The sequence below is a fragment of the Eurytemora carolleeae genome, unplaced genomic scaffold (genome assembly GCF_000591075.1).
Source record: "Eurytemora carolleeae unplaced genomic scaffold, Eaff_2.0 scaffold521, whole genome shotgun sequence".
Classification (NCBI taxonomy): Eukaryota; Metazoa; Arthropoda; class Copepoda; order Calanoida; family Temoridae; genus Eurytemora; species Eurytemora carolleeae.
In genome coordinates this window covers 210,369-223,763 of record NW_019396415.1, presented here as the reverse complement: position 1 = coordinate 223,763, position 13,395 = coordinate 210,369, and the positions used below count along the sequence as shown (strand labels likewise).

At 35.7% G+C, this 13,395-nt stretch overlaps 1 protein-coding gene across 1 annotated transcript; it reads left to right on the top strand.

Annotated features, from left to right (window-relative positions):
* The first annotated feature begins 484 nt into the window (after positions 1 to 484).
* On the top strand, positions 485 to 9,604 carry LOC111702878 (amyloid-beta-like protein). Its single transcript, XM_023474668.1, has 3 exons — positions 485 to 579; positions 6,151 to 7,636; positions 8,363 to 9,604. Exons 2-3 carry the CDS (start codon positions 6,159 to 6,161, stop codon positions 9,045 to 9,047), a joined length of 2,163 nt encoding a protein of 720 aa, XP_023330436.1. The 5' UTR covers positions 485 to 579; positions 6,151 to 6,158; the 3' UTR covers positions 9,048 to 9,604.
* The last annotated feature ends 3,791 nt before the right edge of the window (positions 9,605 to 13,395 follow it).

Here is a 13,395-nt window from a genome sequence, read left to right as displayed (position 1 = left end):
TCAACTCTACCTTCTGCTAAGGAGATAAAGAGGGAACGACCCTAAGGTCCACCAGATCCCCCGACCCCCATATCTTAAGATATAGGTTTAAAAATCTGGTTCCAAAACACCTCATTGGAATCAAATGGTTACAAAAAGACCAGTTTCTCTGTAGGTTGGTTTAGCAAATTTTCAGACCCAAACCTATCACATGAATCTTGGTGATCTCTCATTAAGTATGAGCAATATTTTTTGTGTTGAAAAAAGGATTTCTTAAAGATATATGCAAGCTTTGGGACAACAATTGAATTACTACTCCTGTTTATAACCAGTTTTTTGGACATATCTAAAAGGCCTCCGGTAAAATTTCAAGATTTTTGGATCATAAGTTTTTGTTCTTTCTAATTTCCTCCCCTCNCCAACGTAGTATGGGTATACCCGCCTCCTGGTGGCTGGTTGAGAAAGCTCTGACTCAGCCTCGGTCAATAACAGAGGACATAACTGAGCCTCGCCCTCCAGTTCCAATCCATTCTCCGACATCGAACCAGACCAACTCAACGTCACACGTTCTTGCCGTTAAAGCGTTCTTCTCAAATATAGGTGAATAACTCAAGTTTTTCTTGGTTTACTTCCACCATTTTTAGTTCAAGGTCGTCTTCCCAGTGATCGATTGAGTGAAATTAGTGTGTTTTGCATGACCGTGTTCTTATATGATAGTAGTAGAGCAAATTGCGCAAAATCCAGATTAGGCTTGTACAACTACGGTCTGTAATAAATAAATTCAGCTTAGGTTCTTGACTTGGATTGTTTCAAACCATTTTTCTTCTCGAAATACAGACTCAGATATTTTAACATTAAAATTAAACATAAATTAATCAAACATATAAAATGTGTATTTCTGATAAAATTACGATTTTAAGTCAATATCGATCTTATGTTCGTAGATCTAGACGTTCTGTCACTGCAGACATTATACAATACATTTTCTAGAATATGCTTTTTAAAGACCCCGGCGTTGCCCGAGGAATTAAAAAAACGAATTTTGACAATAAATTTAAATTTTTGAGAGAGAAAAAAAATAGATTTTTAAAAAAAAATTTCGATTTCTATAATCTATGTTACTCCCAGAATACCCATGGGTTTGCTTAAATTCGGTCCAGCCCTTTGGCCAGCTATAGCTAGCATATATATGTGATAATGAGCGAAGAGCTTTATTATATATATATATATATATATATATATGTATGTACTTTCTATTAGCAAATATATATAAACTTTAAAAAGTAGCTTCAATTCTGTTACTTTAATCTTACAATAAACACTAAAAGTACACCAAACCTTTAAAATCACACGTATTTTTGAAAAATTTCCTTGAGTGTCATTTTTAAATTTAGAATTTATATTTTCTTCTGTTGGAAAGTCTAGTGTAAGATCACGCGAACGTGGTTCCAGTAATTGTCAAAAAAGAAAGTATTTTCCCGAGAAACATGCAACAATTTCAACCTAAACTTAACTTAATCTAATAATCTAGGAGATTGGTTCAACCCCTCCCCTTTCCGTAAACTAAAGGGCCGGGCGAATAGGGTACAATAGTAAGACTAAGTCCCACATTTTAGAATCTATTACAAATTTAAGTTCTAATACATGCACAATTTTTTGATATTTATTACGTGTTCTTGATTTTACAAGGAATGAAACAAATTCAGTATCTGCAGGGAACTTTAAGAATGGTTTAATCATGACAGAACAATTTCCGTACAGTCGTCTCTGAAGTCTTTAAGGTTAACCCTGTATCTATGTGCCACACTTTGTGTTCTCATTTTTTGTCGTCTTCAATGTGTTTATCTTAGTGCGTCCACTTGGTTTCACATGTAGGATCTAGGTATATTAGGACGCACACTAAAAAAATCTGCTTCATCGAAAAAAAAGTGAGATGAATAAAAGGGGCTGTTGTAAAATGTAAATTGTATATAGCCACCCTTTTATTTTTTATTTTTAAAGTAAAAAAAGGTGAAAGATCTAGGTGTAAAGTGCAGGTTGGAGAAAATATAAGTTTCTTTTCTTTATTTCTTCCTAAATCCTAGATGCTCAAGTATGACAACTAAGACAAGTTATCCTGCTCCTCAGAATAATAATTACAAAGCTTATAACAAATCCTAACCTTAAACCTAATTTTTATACTCCTCTAGCCGTTTATGGCTCATCCAGCTCCTTATAGATCCTCTAGCTCCTAATATGTCCTCCACCTCATTAAAGCTCCTCAAACTCCTTATAGCTCCTTAAGCTCCTTATAGGTCTTCCAACTCCATAGCTCCTCAAGTTGCATATATATGTCATCCATCTCCTTATATGTCCTCACACTCATAATAGCTCCCCAAGCTCCTTATAACTCTTCCAGCTCCTTAATGCTCCTCCAGATCATTATATCTCCTCAAGCTCCTAATAGCTACTCAAGCTCCTTATAGCTCCTCCAGATCATTATAGCTCCTCAACTACTTATACCTCCTCCAGCTCCTTATAGCTCCTCCAGCTCCTTATAGCTTATCAAGCTCCTTATAGCTCCTGAAGCTCCTTATAGCTCCTCCAGTTCCTTATAGCTCCTCAAGCTCCTTATGGCTCCTCCAGCTCTTTACAGCTCCTCCAGCTCCTTATAGCTTATCAAGCTCCTTATAGCTCCTCAAGCTCCTCATAGCTCCTCAAGCTCCTTATAGCTCCTCAAGCTCCAATTATTGCTCTGCAAGCTCCTTATAGGTTCTTCAGCTCCTTATAGGTTCTTCAGCTCCTTACAGCTTCTTCAGCTTCTTATAGCTCCTTAGCTCCTCAAGCTCCTTATATATCCTCCAGCTCCGTATAGATCCTTAAGTTCCGTATAGCTCCTCCAGCTCTTAATCTCCTCAAGCTCCTTATAGCTCCTCCAGCTCCTTATAGCTCCTCAAGCTTCTTATAGCTCCTCAAGCTTCTTATAGCTCCCCGAGCTTCTTATAGCTCGTCCAGCTCCTCAGCTAATTATAGCTCCTTCAGTTCCTTATAGATCTGTAAGCTTCTTATAGCTACTCAGCTAATTATAGCTCCTCCAGCTCCTTATAGCTCCTCCAGCTTCTTATAGCTCCTTATAGCTTATCAAGCTCATTCAGCTCCTTATAGCTCCTCAAGCTTCTTATGGCTTAGCAACCTCCTTAAAGCTCCTCCAGCTCCTTATAGCTCCTCCAGCTCCTTATAGCTCTTCCAGCTCCTTATAGCCCCTTCAGATTCGTATATGTCCTCCAGCTCCTTACAGCTCTTCAAGTTCCTTATAGCTCCCCCAGCTCCTCCAGCTCCTTATAGCTCATCCAGCTCCTTATAACTCCTCCAGCTCCTTATAGCTCCTCCAGCTTATTATAACTCCTCCAGCTCCTTATAGCTCCTCCAGCTTCTTAAAGCTCCTCCAGCTTCTTATATCTCCTCAAGCTCCATATATGTCATCCAGCTCTTTTCATGTCCTCAAGCTTCTTATAGGTCCTCAAGCTCCTTATAGCTCCTTCGGCTCCTTATAGCTTCTCAAGCTTCTTATAGCTTCTCCAGCTCCTTATAGCTCATCCAGCTCCTTAAAGCTCCTTCAGCTCCTTATAGCTCCTCAAGATCTTTATAGCTCCTCAAGCTTTTTATAGCTCCTCAAGCTTCGTTTAGCTCCGCAAGCTCCTCATAGCTCCGCAATCTCCTTAAAGCCCTTCCAGTTTTTCCAGCTCTTTCAGCTCCTCCATCTCCTTCAGCTCTTCCAATTTTTCCAGTTTCTTAAAATTCTAAAAAGAAACCAGCTACTTCCTCTTATCTAGTTTCATCTACCTCTTTACAGCCACTTTAGCTTTTCTAGTCTTTTTGGGGGGATTTTTTGCCAGAAGAAAAAATAAGTAAGCTCTTCAAAAAAGAAAGGAGTATAATTTATTGTAAATATTTAAAAATATTATGAAAACTACAAAAATTATAAATCAGGTTTGCTCTGCCTTGTAAAAATCGATTTTTGCTTTCCTTTAAAGCGATATTCGGAAAATCTACCTCTCGTAAAGTGATATTCGGAAAATCTACCTCTCGTAAAATTGTTTCAAAACCTGGCATTGTAAGTGAAGGTCTTCTGAAACAAAAAGAACTTTCCCTTTATTCAATTATCCTACATTTCAGCTTTAACATTTAATTTTCCCTTTCCAATAAATGCTTTCACTTCCTTTCATTATTTTTAATTCTATTCAATAAATATATATTTTCTACAGTTAGCTTCTCTTCCTTTTAGAATTAGAATTATAAAACTTCAAATATAAAGTAGTCATTAATCTGCCGCGATAATTTTCCAATTCCAACCGAATATAATTTAATTTAATTTTTTGTTCTATTTGTTTTTTAGATTTCATCATAAAAATTTGCTACGCTCTGGTAAAATTAGTTTAGCTATTTCTATCACTTTGTCTTCTTCGGCGTTAAAATATATTTATTTCAGCGTCACTTTTTCTTCTCCCCTCCGGGTAAGTGCAATTTTTGTAAAGCAAATCAGAGTTTTTTATACAGGGGGATTTTCAAAGGAATAGACTTCCGAGACGACTGTACGGAATTTATGCTGTTTTTTTATATTCGTGATTCCCTGCAAACCATAATACAAGTAATAAAAAGACTACATTTAAGGCAGAAAACTTATTTTAACTTTGAAATTGTCATATTTTAAGAGTGTTAGGTCGTCTTTACCGTCTCCCTTATGTAACCCTTTATGTTAAACACAAGTTTTGGATTTATTCTGACTTTTACATTAGTCTCTTAAAAAATATGTGAAAAAAGAAGAATTTTCTATTATGCAGGATTAATATTATTTAAAAAATTATTTTTAAAGCTATATATTAAACGTAAATATAGCCTTTATAACGTTAAAACATACATTTAAAAATACAATAAACATATATATTCTAGAAGAAGTTTAAAGAAACTCATAAAATCATTTAAAAAGAAATCCTTGCAATAAGAGTGCGCCATATTGCTCGAATGCTCAATAAACTTTTCTTTTTATTTTCTTTTAAACTTTTATATTAGATTTGATTGTTATAGACTTTATGTTTAAGTAACTTACCCTTTGTCTTAGAAATACATTTGTTTAAAGAAAACATATTTTTATTTTCAATTATTCCAATAATAGAGTGGCATGTCTGATTCACGACGGGGACATTTAATCCTTTGTCTGATCAAGGAAAGCTGAGAAATCCTAATTTTTCCCAGTAGAAAATCCAATCTTGTAAATTATTATTTTTATTTAAAATTGATTTTGGGATTTATTCTGCAATGACAATGAGGAAAATTATATAGTTTTCAAGGTAGAAAAACGACAATATCTTCATCATTGGTACTTAAAGGGTACCATTGAAAATTGAACATGCCACTCGTGAAACGGGGAGTAACTTGAAATCGCAACTTCAGACTCTATGAATATAAAGATCTGAAGTCAGAATTCTGTTTTCTGCATTGCAGAATGTACAAAAAGGCAGATTAAACTACGCACAGACATTAATAAAGTGTCAATATTTGTGGATAACCCTGTATTCCTGAATATAATGAAATTATTACTCTTAACATTTTAACCACTTTAATTTGAAATGTCAACAAAATATGAAATTAAAACAAAATACATTTTTGTATGATGTTTATAATATTCATAGAGATACTTTACATAGTGTATACAGTATGAAAGGATTAAAATTATAAAACAAGAAAAGCGGACATATTGGTTTTGTTACACTTGAAAGGATTCAGAAAAAGTACATTGCATTTGTAGACCTGAATGAAATTATCGATTTTTGCAGAATCTATATCTAGCCATAGATTTATAAAGTTGTAATCTTTGTTTGTCTGTTTGTTTGTATGTCCGATCATAACTCATGAACACCTTGACCGATTTGCCTCAAATTTAGATTGAGGAACCACGGGAAAGTTGAGATTCTAAGTTGAGTGGTTCCACTTTTATTGGGATAAATAATTAACATCGTAATTTACGACAAAGCGCGGGTAAACGGTGGAGTAACTATGAGTACCCTGGGCAACGCTGGGTTCTCAAGCTGGTTTGATAATAAAGATCATCCAATTTTAAATTTAATAATGATATAAAAAATAACATTTTTTTGATTTTATAAATTACTCGTATTGACTTATTGTCTATTTTAGGAAGGAGTATGATAGAGGTTTGGTTGAGTGCTGCTCTGCTCAGCCTTGTTGCTGGAGCAGACCCTGCAGTACGAGCTGAACCTATGGTAGCTATGCTCTGCCCTGAACCCGGAGATCAGGCAGCTCAACTCTTCCACAACAAGTTCCTCAGCTCCGGGAAGTGGAAGACGGATACGGATATGAAGGCAACCTGCAGGAAGGACAAGGTTGAGATACTGGAGTACTGTAAGAAAGTATACCCGGAGAGGGATATAACTAATATCGTGGAAGCGTCCCACTTCACCAAGATCGGGAACTGGTGTAAGCTTGGTAAGAAGAAGTGTCAAGGACCAACCAGGTGGATTAAACCCTTCAGATGCCTTGAAGGTCCTTTCCAGTCTGATGCTCTCCTAGTTCCGGAGCACTGTCTCTTTGATCATATTCACAACCAGACACGTTGCTGGAACTTTGATCAGTGGAACAAGACTGCTGAGAATGCTTGCTCCGACAGGTCGATGAAGCTAAGAAGCTTTGCTATGCTACTCCCCTGTGGGATAGATGTGTTCAGTGGAGTTGAGTTTGTCTGTTGTCCGTCCAGTTCTAAGACAAGGAAGGAGAGGGTTACCAAGGAAGAGAAGATGGTTACTAACTCCTGGCCCGAGGAGCTCAAGCTCAAACAGATCGAGAGTGATTTCGAAGAGGATGAGGAGTACTACGAGGATGATGAGGAGGAGTATGATGAAGATGATGATTATCTAGATGAGGATGAGTACTATGAGGATGAGTATGAAGGAGAGAAGGATCTGGGAGATATTCAAGTTTCTATCCACTTCCCTAAGGAGGAAGTTACAACAACGACGACATCAACAACAACAACCACTACAACGACGACCACAACAACCACAACAACAACAACTACAACAACTGAAGCGACAACGACAACAACTGTCAGACCAACAGCAGATCCCTACTTTACACACTACGATCCCCGAGATGAACATGCAGCATTCATGCAGGCGGAGAGAAGGTTTGAGGAGAGACACAGGGCCAAGGTTTCCAAGGTCATGAAGGACTGGTCGGACCTAGAGGAGAAGTACCAGGATATGAGGAGTGAGGATCCAACCTCTGCTGAGGAGTTTAAGAAGCAGATGACTGACAGGTTCCAGAAAACAGTTCAGGCCCTGGAGGAGGAGAGTCAGGCAGAGAAGAGGCAACTGCTTGCCATGCATCAACAGAGGGTTATATCTAGGATAAACCAGAGGAAGAAGGACGCCATGAACTGCTACACCACCACCCTGAACAAGAACCCACCGGTTAGTCACAGAGTTCAGAAGTGTCTGCAGAAACTACTGAGATCTATGCACAAGGATAGACACCACACTATTCAGCACTACAGGCACATGCTGGAGATCAATCTAGAGCAGGCAGAGAGGGAGAGAGAGATCACCATAGAGCACCTCGCAGATATTGATCGCCTGGTTAATGAGTCTCTTCAGATGCTCTCCAGGTACAGCTTGTTTTACCAGGCTTCAATGGCGTTTTGCTCCGCTATATCTCACAATTAATTTAGCTCATAAATGTTTAAATGTATGGCAACCTTTTTCGCGTATATTAAAATTTTGTCAAATCAAAAACTTGTTAAGGCAAAGTTTCTTAAATTCAACCATATACAAAAAAGACCATAAATATTACCTAGGTTTATTTGAAGTACCACAAAAAAGGGGCCTGATTGGTTTAGCTGTTTTGACGTTTATTTGATCCAAACAGAGAGAGACAAGCCAAATTCTTACATCAATGTTTTGAATAACAAGATATTCTATTTTTATTTTTATATTTTGTTGTTTTCAACATTCATATTTTATAAACACGATGGGGCACAGCACAAAAGGCAAAAATTCGAATTCTCTGAAATCTTCTATCTTGATTTTAAACCTCTTCAATATTCATTCAACCAAAAGCAATTCTTTTCCTTCTCTTCACATTTTCTGCAGCTAAATCTCTAAGTGGATTTTATCCCTCAATATTGGGGAATTACTTAAATCATTTAAAACATTTTCCCCAGAAAAAGGTTAAAATTGTTCAATTCTAGCGGAGTATGTGTATTTTCATACAACTACCAATTAAAGATTCTCTTTGATCAGAATTTAAAGAATCTTTAATTTTAAAAGTTGTTCAGTTAAATTTTCTTTTAGAAGTTAGAATTATAAAAGTATCCATACAATCTATTTTTTAGATATTCTGAGCTGAACGCTAAACTCCTTCCTCTAATGGAGGATTACATTGTTGCTCTGAGATCCCGGGATAACACTCCCGCTCCTCTCCTCAACATGGACAGGGAGCATGAGGAGCAGATGATAAACAATTACAAGACCGAGGCCGAGGCTAAGATGAAGGAGAAGGAGAGCAAGGAGTCCACTGTACAGGAGACCAAAGAGATTGAAGAGGTCGAAACCACAACCGAGGTTCATCTTGAGACTGATGCTCCGACTACAACCTCTCCCCAGGAGGTCACCCCGGAGGACTCGGAGAAAACCTTGAAGGTTGAGGTTCATGCTACAGCTGTTCACCACGAGCATCATGTTGAACCCAAGATTGCGCATGCGCAAGCTCATGACTTCTCACTGAACCAGGGCGCGTACACCGTTCGCCGGGTTCAGGTTTCATCTAACAGCAGCATGTACGTCATCATGCTCGTTGCCGGAGCAGCCCTAGTTATCGCCGCCGTTGTCGGGGTCACTCTAGCTCGTCGTCGTACCTCCAGGTACTCCCACCAGCAGCTTGTGTCCAAGATTGGAAAGACCAAGGACGGATTTATCGAGGTGGACGCAACTTCTCCGGAGGAGAGACATGTTGCTGCCATGCAGATCAACGGATACGAGAATCCAACCTACAAATACTTCGAAGTTCCCTCTGCGTAATCCTCCAACCTCATCAACCAAGACTCTGTACAGTGAAGCTTGACGGCTTTAAACCGCTGATTGGCGTTGCTTAATTTTTGTCCCGTGATGTTCTTATTCAAACAGGGTGTTCCGTCTTTAACCATGCAGGCATTGATCATCTGAATTTTTTTCTTGGGACACCCGAAATTCCAAAAGTTTTAAATTAAGAAAAAATATTTTTACTCGGAGACCTTGAGAAAAACATGATTTTCCCTTTGTATGAAGCTGCTGTAACCAGAGTATATTTAATACTAAATACATTGGTACAATTCGTCCATTTTAATTCATGTACATAATATCCGTTACAAAGCGTACATAATAATTTCATTAGAAATTAAAAAATGTGAAGAATTTAATCATTTTTGACGGAATTCAACAACTTTCAATCCTCTAAAATTTTTGAATCCTGAACATTTTATAGATATTGTGTAAACGTAAAGAATATATTTCGTAATATATACATAAACACTTGTATATATTATATATATATTGAATAAAATACTCTCTTTATTAATGTTGTACAATATATAATCTTAGTCCTGACTTCCTAGTATAGATGAGACCTGACTCCTAGTATAGCTGAATCCTGACTCCTAATATAGATGAGTCCTGACTTCCTAGTATAGATGAAACCTGACTCCTAGTATAACTGAGTCCTGACTCCTAGTATAGCTGAGTCCTGACTTCTAGTATAGCTGAGTCCTGACTCCTAGTATAGTTGAGTCCTGACTTCCTAGTATAGATTAGTCCTGACTCCTAGTATAGCTGAGACCTGACTCTTAGTATAGCTGAGTCCTGACTCCTAGTATAGCTCAGTCCTGACTTCCTATTATAGCTGAATCCTGACTCTTAGTATAGCTGAGACCTGACTCCTAGTATAGCTGAGTCCTGACTCTTAGTATAACTGAGTCCTGATTCCTAGTATAGCCTGACTCTTAGTATAACTGAGTCCTGCCTCCTAGTATAGATGAGACCTGACTCCTAGTATAGATGAGTCCTGACTCATAGTATAACTGAGACCTGACTCCTAGTATGACTGAGACCTGACTCCTAGTATAGCTGAGTCCTGACTCCTAGTATAACTGAGTCCTGACTCCTAGTATAACTGAGACCTGACTCCTAGTATAGATGAGTCCTGCACTCCTAGTATAACTGAGACCTGACTCCTAGTATAGTTAAGCTGTAGGAAAAAGTTTCTAAACTTTTTCTGAAACAAGTTTGAACAACAACTAATTGTAGAGAACACCTGCTAGTCATGGATCAAAGATACTTTTTCTTCATTAAAGCAAAAAATAACTTTCCTTTGGTGTCTACATGAACAAGAATAATCATAAAAAAATAATTGATGATGCATTTGATAAATAAGAAAGGGTAAAATAATCATTTTCTTTAATCAAAGCCAGTTCGTTCAAGAGTTTGTATTGTATTAGTATTCTCTTATCAAAAGTTAGACATTTTTATGACTGGAAAGAAATTTAATAAAATTTATTTCTTGTCTATAAATCAAGATACAAGGTTACCCACAGAAAAGGAAAACAAACGTTCATCCGTTTTTTGATGGTTTTCGATGAACCATTTGAAATTGTTGAAATATTTAGCTAAATGGATTTTAATGAAATCTAATCTCCAGGTAATATATATAATACAGTTATTCGCTTATATATATATTTCTATGTTAACTTACATATGTTAGCTATAGTTGGGCAATCAACTGAACCAAAGTGGCTGAAATTTTTTTAAAGAAAATCTTGGGTACCCAAGGGGTAACATAGGTTAAAAAAATTAAATCTTCTTTCCTAAAAAATGCATTTAAATATTTTTCAATTTTCCTTTTTTTAAATTCCACGGGCAACGCCGGGCACTTCAGCTAGTACTAAATAAAACTGCATTCCCTTTCCAGTGTAAGGTTTGATGGAAAGAATGAAGAGAAAGGATGAAGTGAGTAAAGTTTCTTTTTGCATATCTACAGTTTGCAAAAACTCCTTTGAATCTTATCGATTTCTATTTATTGGGTTTTTACAGTCCAAAAGAGTGAATATTTAGCACAAGAAACTATATTTAAAGGGCCAGAAGTTTTTAGAGAGTATACGTTTGGGCAATAATTTGGTATGTTTATCAAGAACTTTTAAGGAATTTTGATTTTTAAACGGCACCACAAAATTACTGTGAACTTGTGTAGGTACTAATATTTCAAATATTAAACGCTTACTTTTATTTTACCATGTAAAAATTTTATTCTTTGAGAAATATCAGTAAAAAACGAATCAGTATTTTTGGTTTTTTGGTTTTACAGGTATCTTCTCTGAGGGTCAAAATATGGCAAAGTTTAGAAATGTTTAAAACCTTTTAAAACCCAAAAACTGAAAACTGTAATCTCCCAACTTTAATTACAGTTCACAGATTTCAACCTGAAAACTGTAATCTCCCAGCTCTAATTACAGTTTACAGATTACAACCTGAAAACTGTAATCTCCCAGCTCTAATTACAGTTTACAGATTACAACTTCAGGTAACAACAAAGGATGGTGGAAATTATTTTTTTTTAAACCTGGCAAAAATTCATTAAAAAATATTCTTTTGTAAATCTTAATTTTTTTAAATAACATCTTGGTAAAATGTTTATTAGAAAATATTGTAGATTCTTTTTAATTTTTCTTGTTCAAATTCTTAAATTGATTATCTCTCAGCGCTTCAACTTAGTTTCTGTTCCCATTGAACACCTGAAATATGTATATTGTATACACAGTGAGACTTCCTCTTTCCAACTTTATATTTTTAGTCCAAGTATGGAATATACACACTATACAATACATGTAACACTGTGATCTTGACAGGCTACATTTGTTAAATAAAACGTGCTGGGTCGAGTCTACACTTGGTAGTCCAGACTGTACAGTACGACTGAAGGCATTAACAGTTTTTAATTTACTACTTTTCTGTTAAAGTCAAGTATTTGTTTTGTAATTTTTTAATGAACCAATTTTTGTTCATTCAATCTGATTTAGCTCCCATTTTGTTTAACCAATAACTCGTTTATTTGAATAGTTTTGACCAAGTGAACGATTAGATAAAATGAAAACAGAACCAATTATTAAACTTTTAAAACAAGTTCTTTGTTAGTATGAAAATTTTAAACTCATGGTGAAAGTTTTGTTTTTGCTCCAATATTTTACAAAGTTTAATAAACTTTTTAATTTATTTTTTTTTGCTGAAATCTAAATTACAACCTGAAAAGTGTGTTCTAGTTTTATAAAATAAAATAGGAGGGAGTAATCCGCAATTAACTTTTACGGACTATCCGCACCTGAAAATTATCTCTTTTCCGAGAGAAAAATAAGGATATAATATGTTTTATTTTTGCGTAGACAAAGGTTTAAAGGGTACCATTGTGAATAGGACATTCACCACATTAAATGGAGGGTCACTTAAAATTGCGCATATGAGTCCCTTTAAGTCTTTTAAATACTTGGAAACACTTAAAACTTTAAGTAATGGAACAATTTCTAATTATTTTTTTAAAATTATGAACTAAGCTTAAAACTCTTGTATTGGATACCCTTCATCACGATTGCTAAATCTCTGTATCAATTGTAGACACTTTTGATTTTTTGCTAAATCCTCTCTTATGGATATTCCTGCTAGGTTTCGACCAACGAGAGTTCTTTCATTGATTGCGCGCAAAATTTTTGAATTTCTCTGCTTTTTGTGCAATTGACACTCTGATTGGTTGTATGTCAGACACTTGATATTCAGCTCTGGATATTAGTGTAAGATTTAATTAATCTTGAGATTAACAAAATGAGGAGATCAATCCTTGATCTCGATATCCACGATTCTAAAGTTTTCAGCCCTGGTATTTTACAATCTACAATGTTTACGTTGAATGGTCATTAATCATTCTATGGTTTCTCGAGTTTTCTCATGATTAAAAATAACATTAAATTCTTAATTGTTTGGACCTCCTGGTTTTTAAAGCTTTTTTTCTGAGTTATATATTTCTATAAAATGTTGAATGGATGATATTACAAATAAAGCTTTGTTTGAGAAATACAGACTCTGATTTTCTAATCCCTACATATATCTTTTAAACCAGATGTCGTAGACCTTTGGTATTTTATACTATAAATACTGTTAGATCAATTAAGAAAAGTTTAAAATATGAAAGGTATACACTTCCAGACTGCAAAGCTTTAGGGATTAGAAAATTGAGCTGGTGGCAAAAACTCCGTTCCTTCATGATTTTAAAGTTTAAAACTCTTTAAAAAGAAATAGAAGGGGGTAACCACTAACCAGCTGACAATGTGTGTTCCATATAATTTAAAATACA